Source organism: Diceros bicornis, chromosome 3 (assembly GCF_020826845.1).
Source record: "Diceros bicornis minor isolate mBicDic1 chromosome 3, mDicBic1.mat.cur, whole genome shotgun sequence".
In the NCBI taxonomy this organism is placed as follows: domain Eukaryota; kingdom Metazoa; phylum Chordata; class Mammalia; order Perissodactyla; family Rhinocerotidae; genus Diceros; species Diceros bicornis.
This window is the reverse complement of record NC_080742.1, coordinates 40,707,601-40,721,810: the sequence shown is the minus strand read 5'-3', so window position 1 is coordinate 40,721,810 and position 14,210 is coordinate 40,707,601. Positions and strand designations below refer to the sequence as shown.

Below are 14,210 nucleotides of genomic sequence, written 5' to 3'. Positions count from 1 at the left end.
ATTCCTCCCATCCCAACTCTCCCCACCCCCAACTGCCATCCATAGAATTAAACACTCTCCATTTTTGTCAATGTATACTTTAAACATCTGGCTATTGTAGCACTGATTAGACTATAGTACCTATTTTTTTACACGTCAGTTCTCTTAAGGATACTAATCTCTTTGAGATTAGGAACTGAAACTTCATTCGCATCCATCTCAGTCGCCTTTCACACTACCTGGCATATATTGATCTACTGAGTAACTATTTGGTGTTCAACGTAACTTTGTTGTATGAAATAAATGGATAAAGGAACAAGTGAATGTTAGGTAGTACTTTAAAACAATATGTATAACAAAATAAACATGGAGGTCAAATGTAAGCCAGGAAAATAAAAATTCTTGCCCAAATCTCTAATCAAGATGAAACAAAAGGAGATAATCAGGAATTCATAACAGCTATGTAAAAATGGGCGCTACTTTTGTGAGTAGTGTTGGGGTGGGGGGCGGAATCAGCATTGGACTAAAATGTTCATAATGATCATGCTGAATGGTAAGGCGCTCTCATATAGTCCATTAGACAATGAGATGGTCAAAGTGAAAAGTGATATTTGTCATTTTTAACTGCTAGGTCTTGCACTCCAGGGGCCACACTCTGCGAATCTTTAATTCTGTGATTGCTCCGTCGTAGTGTAGGTTGAGCGCCAAAAAGGTCATAAAGATATTGTGTTTTTATAACATTTAGCAGTGGGTTGGTGACATAAGAGAAAGCATTACAGGAGAGATGTTGTTAAACTGAGCCTTAAAAGACTAACAGAATTTAAGTAGGAGAGGAGGGAAAAGTTTTCCATATTGTTGGGGAGCAGAGTAGTGGCAATCGGTCCTATTTAGGGAACACAAAATAGTTCGGACAAGGTATGAAAATTTGCATAGAGGAATTAAGTCAAGATTATGGATCATTAAATGCCAAGGTTCTTGCTCTTTAAGGAATACAAATCAATTAAACGTGTCAGTGAAGGAGAATGACACCACCAAAGTATCTTGAGGACAGTGAAACTTCGAGTGGTAAGAACCAGAAGTCACGTCACTCAGGTGTCATTCAGTTGCAAGTGAGAGAAAACCAATTCAACTGGCTAAACAAGACTAGACCATTTTCATTTTAAATGTTTAAATTTAAAATGATTTTAAAAGATGTAAAGTGGATATATTTGCTTATGTAACTGAAAAATCCATGACAAGGTTTGGGAATGGCTGAATCCAAGTGCTCAAACAATTTACTAACCAGAATGGATCCTCCCATGCAGTGGCAAGTTGCCCTCCAGGAGCTCCAGATTTATGCCCAGTTCTGAACCTACAGTGAAATGTGAACTTCTCCTTCCTGATGATTGTGTTAAGGGTCTGTGTTTATGTCTGGTTCATCGTTATATATTCAGCACCTAGCTAGTAACTTATCCATATGATTTTAATATTTTTCTTTGATTTTTTGTTTTGATTTGTTGTGACACTTTTGTTTTTGTTATTCCTGAGATTATAATGAGCACATGATAAATAACAAATATCTTATTTTGTAATATTGCAATCCACAGATATAATATATTGTATACTTTGTCATCACCTGCATTTTTATTCCAGAAATCATAAAGAATAACATAGTAAAATAATTGTATGTTTAATAGCCTAATAAAGAGCTTCATTACAGTGGGCTGCCACCAGCCTGGTTATGATACAGCTTTGTTCTACTTCCCAATTCAATCCCAGTGAACTTTTGGTTCTACTGTGCCTTGCACCTGGAACACCTGGGCATCATCTCCTCATCCCCATTCCTTGTGGAAATAAGACCAGTCTGGGTCTTATTTCTGCCTCTAGGTTCACGCTGAGCCCAATCTTGTCCCAAAAAGCCTGCAGAGTGCTGACCTAGCTTCTCTATCCTCCTTCGATTCCATGGTGGAAATGCTCTTTCCCCCGTATGGAAACTGGCGTTCAGAGGACTGACATAAATGCTGTAATACAGTCTTGGATCTCTGACTCCAGAGATTCATGTCTTCTGCCAGCCTCTTCAAACCCACGGAAGGCTAACATGGTAGCTTTCAAGAAAGGTAAAATCACAGGTGCTTCACTTCTTCACAACAATGCACATTTCCCTGATGAAAGCTCCTCTTCTTACCTAGGTTCTCCCTAGACACCAGCTTTCTGGTTGTTTCTCACTACTCTTATTCCCTGGCTTTAAAAAATCCTTTTTATTGGTGATCCATGCAGAACAGGATCTTTTTACTTGCAACGTAAATTAACATTCCTTTATGAGTCTGTTTAGTCCCAAATGCTGGTTTCAATCCTTTATTGTAGAAAAAAGAAAGAACTGAATAGATGGAGAATACAGCTCTGAGAATCTACTGAATAATTCAATTCTTTGAACCTATCCCCACACACTTTGATCCCAAAGTTATGAATTTAGTCCAAATGAGTTCCAAAATGAGTTCCTAGACTCATTTTCCTTGGGCGCATTGTTTTATTTCACACCTGGCGACCTTTGTTGGGTGGCCTCCATCAGACAGAAGTTGTGATTCCATTTGTAGCATTTGCTCAGTGATACCTGCCTTTCCACCGGATGGGTGCATACCTGGGAACGTGTCAAACAGAAACCACTAGTAGGTATTCCTTGAAATGTGCCTTTCAGCTGTACAACTGCTATTTGAGAAACAGACCTTCCTAATAATATTTTTCCAATGAAATTGATACTCATTCTGCATTTTTACCTGACTAAGAAAAAAATATTAATGGGAAGTTTCTGCACAGGAACATTAAACTATCTGGTAAAAGTGGAGATCAGTCCAAACACATTAAAATTCTATTTTCCTTTACAAGTGTTTGCTGCAGATGACCCCCAGTGATCTTAAATATATTTCTGTATCTGTAACTGAATAGAGGTTTTCCGTACAGCATGTTCTAATGGCACTCTGGCCTTTAGCCAACAAGGCACTGAATAAGGCTATTTTTAAAATACAGAAACTGGGAACAGCTGCAGCAATCAAATTTGATAAAAACAGAGAGGAACTTTGCTTTTTTTTACGGTTTGTCCAAGTTTAGACTTCTTTCATAGAACTGCTTTTGTTCTGTTGTAGGAAAGGCTACAAGACCAATACAGTGAAGCCGTTTTAAACAAATAACTTTTAAAAGAATATGACTAAATAGAACAATTTTTCTTTGTACCAAGAGTGTCAATGCAATAGTACTTTAAACTCTTAAAAAAAAAAAAAAAAAAGAGGGTATATCTTATAAGAAGAGGTAAGAGAAGAACGAGTTATATTAGTAAAATTTGTTCTAGAAAAGAGGTTTTGGCTTCCCCCACCCCCAAAGCAACTCCTTGAAAGGGGAGGTGAAGTCCGTAGTTTCTCAGTGTTGGAAATCTGAAAGTTTGCATTTGAACTTCTCTTCTGTTCCCAAGTGTTGTTAGGGGTGAAGGTATTCTGAATGTTCCGTCTCTACTTTCACATTACTATTAGTCCTGACTGTTGCTGTATTTTCTAAAAGCTGGATTAATATCAGTGCAGTTCTTTTATAAAGATAAAATGACATGCTTTTTAAAATGTAAAGGAAAACTTTTTCACAGAGACCTTTTGTACTTATCTGAATCCCTCAACATGTCTGTATACAAGGGCTTATTCTTTATTTTTTTTAAATTCAAGCTCTTTGGAAACTTGTCAGTACATGATTAATAAGCACCGTGAGGTGAAGATACTGAAAACCTCCTGTACAGTAGCAGGTTGCAGGGTTTGTCTTCTGAATGATTTCATGTGTGGAATGGATTTCTCCACTAACTTCGTAATTGACATGGTAAAGGATATTGTATTTCTTATAAGTATTTACAAATGAGATTAATTGAAAAATCCCATCCAAATAAAACTACTTATGTCAACATTAATTCAATTTAGTAATCCAAGATGTAGTATAATTCTTTTTCTGTAGCCATATGTCATCAAATAGAATTAGCATACTGCATAAGAAAGCAAAAGAGGGAGAATATACACAAAACAAAAGAATGAAGGTGTATATTAAGCTATACTTATATTAAGCTATACTAACTTGTTAACAGGTAGCCTATTGGATATGTTGATCCATCTGTCTACAATCTATTACAAGCTTAAAAAATGAAAAACCAAACTAAGCAGAGTCTTCTCTGACTCAAATAATTTTTTCCTTGATGAGTCAAGAAGTGCTCATCTTTAAATGGTGAGGTGATAATGATATTGAGTGTGTTGTTAGTGCTCAAGTTATTAATGGTTCCTGTCTCAGTTGTGTTCTCATGTCCTTTACTCGGTTGAGAGTGGGGTCCTCCATCCTGCTTAACAGTAGAACTCCTTATATACGCACACTGCTCTAAACAGACACTGTGGCATTCCTGTTGTGCAGACCCTTGAACTCAGCAGGTTTTCAAGAGTTCTCTGGTGGGACATCAGATTTCAGGATAGCATCCTATATTTTACCAATATCCAAAAGTTCCAAGTGAAAGTTGCTGGGATTTAATTCTATTTGGTAATGTAGCCTCTTTTCTGAAGACGAACTGCCAGGAGAGGGAGATTTACTTCTGACCAGCAGTGCTTCTATGCAAGTGGCCCAAGAAAGCACAATAACCCCAATATAATAGAGTCTCTCAGTCTGTTGCTAGGAGTACAATATTTATATGTAACCAGAAGTAATTGGATATCAACACCAGCTCTGTTATACAGGGAACTTTTTAGTGTAAATCACTATTCCTCATCATTATGTTTCGTCCTTATTAATTTTCAGCATTAAGTTTATACGTGAGTTCAAAGGCATTACTGTGTTTTTAAAAATTTATTGTTTTTCATATTTCATTGAAAGTAAAATAAGGAGAAAGTAGAAACATGCTGTTATATATTTCAAGAAAATAACTGATTTTCATAGTGCTTCTGGAAATTGAATGTAAAGTCTACATAGTCAAATGTAAAGTAATATTGGCACTGCCCCCTAATAAATCAGATTTTAATTTGGGTGTTTTTTTCTTTTTTAATTGTTGGAACTGCTTACTTAGGAGAATGGAGGTTGGTGATCTCCTTGGTGACTTCACCCCCTTAGCAGGCATCAGAGTTAGGGCGTTGGATACCCCTCCAGAAGCTATTCGGAATCTGCTGACATCAGTCTTCATTCATGAGCACTTGCTTTGTTTAGTGATGGCACTAATATGAGGAGACACGTGAAGTAGCTTGGTTTACGGAAGAGGGCAGGGGAGGCCTGGTGCTGTGAAAACATGTCCCTACACACTAACGGCTCATTCACACAGAAAACAAGTGACAGCCTTCAGTCCCTCCACAAAGCTTAACGAGAACAAACTGACTTAGGGACCCAGAAGCAGCGGTGTTCAGATTCACTGCTAGCTTGTGCTCATAAACTCGGCTTACTTTTACTGGGAATACACACAGCCAGTTGCAGCTCTGGATTGCTGCAGGAAGTCTTGAAGCTGGTTCTCCATGGGCCTTGTGGATGAAATGCCTATGATTTCTTGGTGTGTGTCCCCGGGTGAAGATCACTTTTCAAGTACACCATAGCAAAATGATTTGCAGGCCCTGAACTGCTTTGGTCATGATAGGCAAGTTGTTGACAATAAGCCACACTGTGATTTCTGGTCTTTGCTTTTTTTTGGATCCATTTTAGGGAAGTTCAGAATTTTAGAATGAAAATACATAAAGTTATAGTCAGCTCTGGCTGGCTGGTTGTTTTCAAAAGCCATATGGCTTTAAAAGAGATGATCAAATCCATTCTTTACAAGTCATTTTTAAACTCAGGCATGTGACTCCTCTCTCTCTCTCTTTCCCGCTCTGTCTCTCTTTCTCTGTGTCTCTCTCGCTCTCTCTATATTTCTGTATATGTACCTTAACCCCTTATTTTTCAGATTTCAACAGGGAATGGGATATTTCACACTGCTAGATTTTCTAAATAACTGTAGTTAATGCATTTATGTACCAGACTCTAATCTTTTTAGTTTTTACATTTTAACCATTTTGGATGGAAATCATTCCAAAAAGTATTTTGCATTTGTTAGCCTTCTTACAGAGATTCTTCAGAGTATAATTCACATATGACCTGGAATAATCATGATGAATGAGAGTTTTGTACTGTGTTTTCATTTGGTGATGTCATCTGAAACAATTAGTTGTAGGATTATTAGCGGTACCACTTTAAGGTGTTATAAATATTTCTTTGTAATATTTTTTTCTCTTCCATCACTGACAACATTTAATCAGTTAGTTCTTACTGTTGTCAGTATGTACAGTAACATGGAATTTGGAGTTAGGCATACCTAATTGGAAAACCAGATTTTCAACTATATGTGAAGACTTGGACAAGTAACATAGTTTCCTCATGAATAAAGAGAGGAGAATAACCAGCCTCAGAGGATTGTTGGGAGTCTTAAAAGGAAAAATGCATGTAAATCCCTTAGCAGAGAGCCTGCCCGTAGTAGGCACACAGTATGCATATTAACCCTGCCCCTTTCATTGATAGACCTATAATTGTATAGTATGCCTTAATGTTTACGTACTTGTACTGGGAAACACAGAGTCCATATTAATAAATTTTTGCTTCATTTCTCTGCACTCACCCCCTTTTCTAATTTGCATGGAGGTCAGGGAAAATAGCTTTTTGTGCTTGTGAGAAGTCCATCTAAATTAAGAATCAATGGGCAATAGATAGACATTTTAAGGAAGAATCCTTGCAGCATTCACTTTGGTGGAGGAATTTCATCTATACCTTGGCTTTTTAAATGTTTCTTATGGATCCCCAGGCTTGTTTCAAATAGTTGCTACATAAATGGAGAGTGACTGGAAGGCATATATACAATATACCCACACTCAGAAAGTGCAACTCCATAGCTAGCCTGGTCTCACCCTGGCCAAATAAGGACTTAATAGGTGGTGATATAATTAGCTATTTATGGTGATTACAAAATGTCCCTGCTGAGTCTATGAGGGTACCCCATGACATGGCCTCCCACAGTGTTGCAGCACTGTGCACGAAGGACTGGACACCGTGCACGAAGGACTGGACACCGTGCACGAAGGACTCTCACCTGCCCTGCCTCCACCCCTGTTCTCCTCCCTTCAGTACACACTGTATTCTACGAAATGCCAAAATGCTACAACCCACATTCAGTCTGTGTTTGCAATGCATCCTCTTCTGTTCCTTCACATATGGCAGTCTGAGACAATTACATAATGAGACATATTATCAGGGCATAACTGTCAAAAATGAAGAGACGAAGCTATGAATAAATATTACCTACTTATTAGCTGTGCTGCTCCTGTGTTCTCAAATCTATACTGTGCCCCTGACTTTCAGATTTCACATTCATATCTGATTACCTGTGTTACAAAATAATGCAGCACTAACAATGTTCAGGAAAAGATTTACAAAGTCAAAGGCGAATTAAACTCTAAAATAGGGTTTCTTAACCATTTTTGTGCTATAGTCTGCTTTGCCAGTCTGGTGTTTTAAAGTTCATAAAATAAAATATATAGGCTAACAAAGGAAACCAATTATATTGAAATATTGTTAAAATTTTAATTTAGTAATATGTTCTTCTTTACTAATAAGTTAACGTTAAAAATATAGCAGAGGGTCAATAATTATTAAGATTTCTAAGTAATAATTAGTGTAAATAACATTTTGAAATATTGTGACAACTATAATGTGATATGGAAATAGAATAAGTATCAGTGACAAAGTCACAGGTATTTCTATGACAACTATGGTTTCTTGCCTAAATTTATAATTGAAATAAATGTTTAATTTCAATTACGTAGTAGTAAAAATAAAGTTATATTTTTCCCTATTCAGAGTTACTGACCTTGTTTTAAGAATCTTACTCTAATATGACCCAATTTTGGTTATTTCATTAAATTTCTTCCCTCTGAGCTTGTCTTCTAGACTTTCTATTTTAAATATTAAAATACCAAATTTGGCAGATTCTCTTGCCTGTTACTCCCATGGAACCATTTGGAAAGACATGTTAGCTCTTTCAGAAACATACTATTTTTCCCCTTCAAAAGTATATCTCATAACATTAAATTGAACAAAAACAGTATCTTCCTCAGGATAGACACACGTTTCCCAATATCAGTATGTCAGGATTTCTCAGTATTTGGCAGGTGACTTTCACAGGTGGAGCTGAATCTCACCTGGATCTCTTGGTCTGGTTGCAACTTATGCCTTCCTATCTATGACTGCTTCTCTTTCTCACACTCGAGAAAGCCAACCAGCATACAGTGACTGAGCATAATGTTGACCGTTAAGCGTTGAAGTTTCTTTTGTAATAAAGTTATTTGAAAACTTTGGTATTTCATGATTAATAACAAGTTGATTATGAGAAACCTCACAGTACACCAGCGTGGTGAGACTTCGTGGTTGAGAGCAGCTGTTCTATGCACAGACATATACACTGCGGAATGAGTGCTTGGATGTTATGTCTTTCAGGCCACTGTGATTCCATTTAGCATTGATAGTGACAGAACTAAAGGGAAAACCTCAGTGGCCTGAAAGAGTTAATGTTTCTCTTAAGCAGAGGTTGGCACTTTTTCTCTAAAGGTCCAGACAGTAAATATTTTAAGCTTTATGGACCATATGGTCTCTGTCACAACTACTGTACTGTGCCATTGTAGTGTGAAAGCAGACATCGACAAAACTAAATGAATGAGTATGGCTGTGTTCCACTAAAAACTAATTTATCGACACTGAAATTTGAATTTCATATAATCTTCAGATGTCACAATATATTATTCTTCTAAAAAATTTTTCCACTTTGTAAACATGTAAAAACCATTCTTAAGTTGCAAGCCATACAAAAACAGGCAGTGGGCTGGATCCAGTCCATGGCCTGTAGTTTGCTACTCCTAGTAAGAAATCAGTAGACCAGTAGCAAACCAACTAAGTAGATGAGTCTGGTTGGTTATGACATCCCAAGGGGACCTACATTTAAAATGAATTTTAGCTGGAATGTGAAGTGAGGAAGTCTTTGATGTTTTTACAAGATACTGCATATAGAAACAAAATTCAAAATTGTAGACATAAAAGCTATCTTTGTCTGAGGTCAAAGACAATATGTGAGAGGCATCAGTTGTATGCAGACATTGCAAACTGTGCTGTATCAAAAAATGTAGACGTGTTAGGGGAGTAAATTTGTGCAGCACAACTTTAGAGTTTCTTTTCCTTTTTTTTTCTGGGCATCTAGTTAGAAGGAATATGGTGTTTGTTTACCTTTATCAGTTAGTAAATATTCCACAATTTCTATACAATTCTTTGTGTTAGGACGAACATGCAAGTTTGAAAGCCTAGGTCTTCTAAATCCGTAATAAATCTCTTCATTACTGATTATTTATGGCAGAATTGATTTTCATTTTTGCAGGGAGAAAAAGACAAATTAAAAGAAAGAAAAAAATCAAAAGGAGGGTGGTAGACAGTAGCAATATGGTGTGGGTGTAGACAATCCCTGTGATTTGTGGAAAAGTTAGGGCTCACAGATTAACTCTATCGTGAGAAAGTGTTTGATTTCTTGTAGAATACTTCCCATCAACCAGATCATTACAAAAATTAGCATAAAATTTCACCTATTTAGGAATCAGGCAGTGCGAAATATATAATACTAAATATGAACTTCAATCTTGTGGTTGTTGTTGTTGTTTTATAAATATCACCAGACACACATCTGGGGTTTTAGTGCTTGCCACAATGTAGTGTTCTGGTTGACATATATCTAAGAAATGCGTATATTAACACCCAGGCTATAGAGCCAAGCACATTTTAGTGCCGGCTACAGCTGAAAGAATATGTTTCCATTCCTTGTCCATCTGTTCTTGGCAACATAAATTTAAACTAGAAACACAGAATAAGTTTCATGAGAAATACGTCTACATAGGGTTTAGAACAGCAAGGTGAATGCTCTAAGTTATTATGACTTGTTAACATTTGATTTTGTAGCTAGAAGATTGTGTTTACTTGGAGAAATCTCATAGCTGCAGCTATAGCTTAAAGTTTAAAAAATAAGAGTTTTTTTAAATCATTTCACTTAAAATACGGTGGCTTGGTCACACTGTCTGTTTTAAGGGCTTATATTAAATTTGCCAATGATCATGAGCCTAACAAACTTTGAAATTTCAAAATATGATTTGCCACACACTTGAACTACACTGAAAATGTACCACTTACGTCTCTGAACTCCATGCTACAATAGATTCATTAGTGGGGAATGAGTGTTTTCCATGCAAAATAGAGTCCATACAAAACACATTTGCTTGTTTTTGTTCAAGCCCACCCTCAGCTATGACCAGCTGTTACCTGGTTATCTTGTATAATCATCATGCCCTCCCACTCTATGCCACAAACCCCAGCTTTTTCTCCTACGAAAACAATATCAAACTATCTGTTCACAAACAACCTCCCTCCCTATGTAAGAAACTTTTCTATACATGTTTAAAGTCTCTTTTTTGTGGTATGACTGATGTGTCAAATATAGCATAGCAGTTATGCATCAAAGTGCTTGGGTTCGGATTTTGGCTCTGTTACTTCTTAGATAAGTGAATATGAATAAATTAGTCAACTGCTCTAATTCTCAGCTTCTCTATCTGTAAATGGGAATAATCATGTGTATCTTAACTTGATTTAGAGGGGGAGCTAATAAAATGATATATAGAAAGTGATCAGTCCAGTGACAGGCACCTAGGAAACACTCAATAAGCAATATCTACACTGTTCGCCTGTTTCTACTGTCCACTGTTAAAAAATAGTGATTGCACTGTGCTAATTATCTAGTCTACTCCCAAATAATATTTTGGTAGCATATTCCTTATCATCAGAAAAACATCTCAAGAAATTAATATTGTTTCTTGAAATTCTGCACAAAGTTACCTGACTGTGGACAAGTCACTCAGTGATTTAGAGACTAAGTCTTCTTATCTTTAAAATGAGAAACTCCATAATCTCTAAGGTCTTTTGTTCAAGTAATTTAACAAAATCATGTTTGACAGCATATCCTCATACTGTATTTATAGTGTTGAAATGTGTATTTGCTGCCAAATGTCTGATGTGGGATGTATGAATGTTCCATATATACATGTGGAATAACATTAAGTTTGTTGATGTTAAAAACTACTGGTATATTTTTTGGCATTATTTGGCTCAGAATCCATTCTTCCCATTTATTTTAGAATAAGCTGACAGCAAATCTTTTTCCACAGCACCTCAAGGTTTAGTTAAACTGAGAGTTTCAAAAGTAGGCCATCTTTTCATTTCCTTCGGTGTCCAAGGCAGAGAAGCTTTCATTGTGAAGTAGCTTTTATTTTTCATCTTCACAATATCCAATGGCATTAAATTGTCGGCATATGCATATGCACTGTAACTTACAAGGCATCTGTTTTCTTTCAGATTTGAGTGATCAGCTGCTGGAGGTGGTTGGCTTGGAAGGAGCCATGGAGATGGGGCAAATATACACAGGACTGAAAAGTGCTGGACGACGGCTGGCTCAATGCTCCTCTGTGGTCATCAGGTATTTCTTTTTCTGTAACTGAGAAAGTGGTTTGACATGGCATGGCTACAAACTAATTAAAAGTATGCAGGTCTCCAATAATGGCATTTGTCTTATTTTTGCCTCATATGATCAATGATTGATACTGATATATTTTGAAATAATGAAAATTGGCAGATTTTACAAAATTTTAGTTAGCTATTACTTATCAGGTTCATTGGAATTTGATTCTCTTGTTGAGACCATGGATACAATTCTAACATACAAATATCATCCCCTTTAATCTGATTCACACTCGGTTTAGTTTACTGAAGCATCAAAGCATCTACTGGGCAAATTACCCAATAAAAACATTGTTGAAGCATCATTATCTTAAATTCTTTCGCGAACTAAAGTGCACCATTATTTCTATAAAATTAAATAAAAAATTATTGTAAAGTAAGATTTTATACGTGGATTAAATTTAAACTTTTTTCAGGAAACATTTTTCCAAAATTTTACCTGTAGAAAAAAGGTCTATTTTGACCCTAAGGTGATACTATGGATTATAGCACAGATATAATTGATGTTATGTATATCAAAATATTGATACTGGAAATCTGAAACATCAAACACTTTTTCTCCAGGTTTGCAATGTGGGTTTGCGTGAAAACAAGGAGGCTCTTTTAACCGTAGGAATTCTGATTGTGTCTTTAAACATAAACCCTACATTTTTCTTTTGGCATCGATAATTTTTGTTTATATCATCACATTTACCAGGAAGCTTTTAACATTCCTGTGCAAGGTACTTTTTAGGGTATTTATTAATAGTCAAGAGTTGAAGTCCCTTTCAAAAGAGATAAGTTTAGAGCCTAGCTATTACCATATTTGCACTCCTTGGTCTCATCACCTTATATCTTACATATAGTCTGTTATATACAGTGTTTCAGAGTAATACTTAAAATGAAATATTTTCCCCCAGGACGAGCAAGTCTCTGCCAATGCAGATCGATGGGGAACCGTGGATGCAGACGCCATGCACAGTGAGTACAGAGTAGTTGAAATGCTATGTCACTTTCACGTTTGCTTTCCAGATACCACACACTCCTATAAGTAACGAATCACACACTCCTATAACCAACTAATCACAATGTCTAAGCTTTGAATCTATCACCAAGTACCTTTTATTTTCTTACTTATGTGACAGACCCACCCGTTGCATTCAGGTTTATGCATTATATGTCCTTGGCAATGATTTAGCTTTTGAATGTTCATGTTAGCCTAAGTATAACCTTTAGACACCGGAGATCAATTATAAACTCTAGAACCTAAACTAAATTGATAAAGTTTCTCTTAACCTTTCTCATACTTATTTCAGAACACCTTATGAGAAAATTATTTATGGGACCTTAAAACATAAGTCTCCCTGAATTTATTACCCATCTATTCTTTTCCCTCCATTTGGGGATTTGAGGGCTTCGTTCCCTGTAGACAACTCCCCCTATAGTTGTTTTCTCCATAATGAGATATTATTTAAGTCAAACATTTAGATCCAAAAAAATTTTAATTTCCATTTGTATGGTGAATATTTTAATCACATTTCAAAAATATTCTAAGTACTGCTCTTGGCACTGAGAGTAGAAACATGATCAATAATATAGAGTATAATCGATAATAGAACATGGAATAATAGAACAGGGAACAGAACATGAACAATAATATAATATTCTTCAAGGAACGTACATTCTGATAATAGGAGACTAAATAAATAAACAAAAAGAAATATAATAAATATAACTTCAGATTACAAGAGTTATGGAAAAAATAAGGTGAAATGATGAAGAGGAACTGCTTAGAATGTAGTGGATGCTGCTTTAGAAGGATACTGTACTGGAAGGCCTCTTTGAAAGAAGAGTCAAAAGCTCAATGCGTTAAAGAAACAGTAAGGAGGACGGTGTGACCCAAGCTTCTAGGGCTAGGGAGAGAGCAGTAAGAGGTAAAGTAGAAAAGACGGACAGGGGACAGATCACGTAGAAAAAATGATGGTAAAGTATCTGATTCTAACTGCAATAGGAAGCTATTGAAGGCTTTAAGCATCATCTGATTCACATGTTTAAAGTTTACTCGGCTGCTACGTGGAGAATGGGTTGTACTGAGTAGCGGCTGGGAGACGGGGTCTATCAGAGTAGTCTGGGCTTGGGCAAGGATAGTGGCGGGGAATGGATGGATTTGAGGTACGTTCTGGAGGTGAAACAGGAAGAATCTGGTAATGAGTTCTCTTGGGGTGGGGATGGGACATGAGGAAAAGAGATGAATCGAGGCCAGCTCGTCCCTGTGAATGATGGTACCATTTACTGCCTAGTTCAGACTGGGAGGAAAATTGGTGTGAGGGTGACAGAGGAGGTCTTAATCTTAGGTTAGTACAAGCATTGTGCTAAGTGCTTATGTTACCTGTGAGTATTTGTTAAATAGTCACACAAACTCTCAATAATGGATATCACCATTTTTCAGATAGAGAAAAACTGAGCCTTTGGGAGGGTAAATAATTTGCTCAAAGTCAGGTATGTAGCAGATATGAAACTCAAACCCAGGACTCCTTGATTAAAACCCATTCTCTTAAGCACTAGTTTAAACAACTTTAGCTGCAGATTCCAAACAGCACAGGTTAGCATGTAAGAGGGAAGTTTTAATTTTGCCTTTCCAATGGTTTTATTCTGAAGTT

At 36.5% G+C, this 14,210-nt stretch overlaps 1 protein-coding gene across 8 annotated transcripts in view; it reads left to right on the top strand.

Moving 5' to 3' along the window:
* DGKB (diacylglycerol kinase beta) overlaps positions 1-14,210 on the top strand; it is a 697,510-nt gene that overhangs the window by 655,547 nt on the left and 27,753 nt on the right. For all 8 annotated transcript variants that reach the window (XM_058526516.1, XM_058526562.1, XM_058526536.1 and 5 more), the window contains 2 exons: positions 11,410-11,530; positions 12,471-12,531. In XM_058526516.1, the coding sequence (XP_058382499.1) occupies positions 11,410-11,530; positions 12,471-12,531 (182 nt within the window). The remainder of the gene's footprint in view (positions 1-11,409; positions 11,531-12,470; positions 12,532-14,210) is intronic.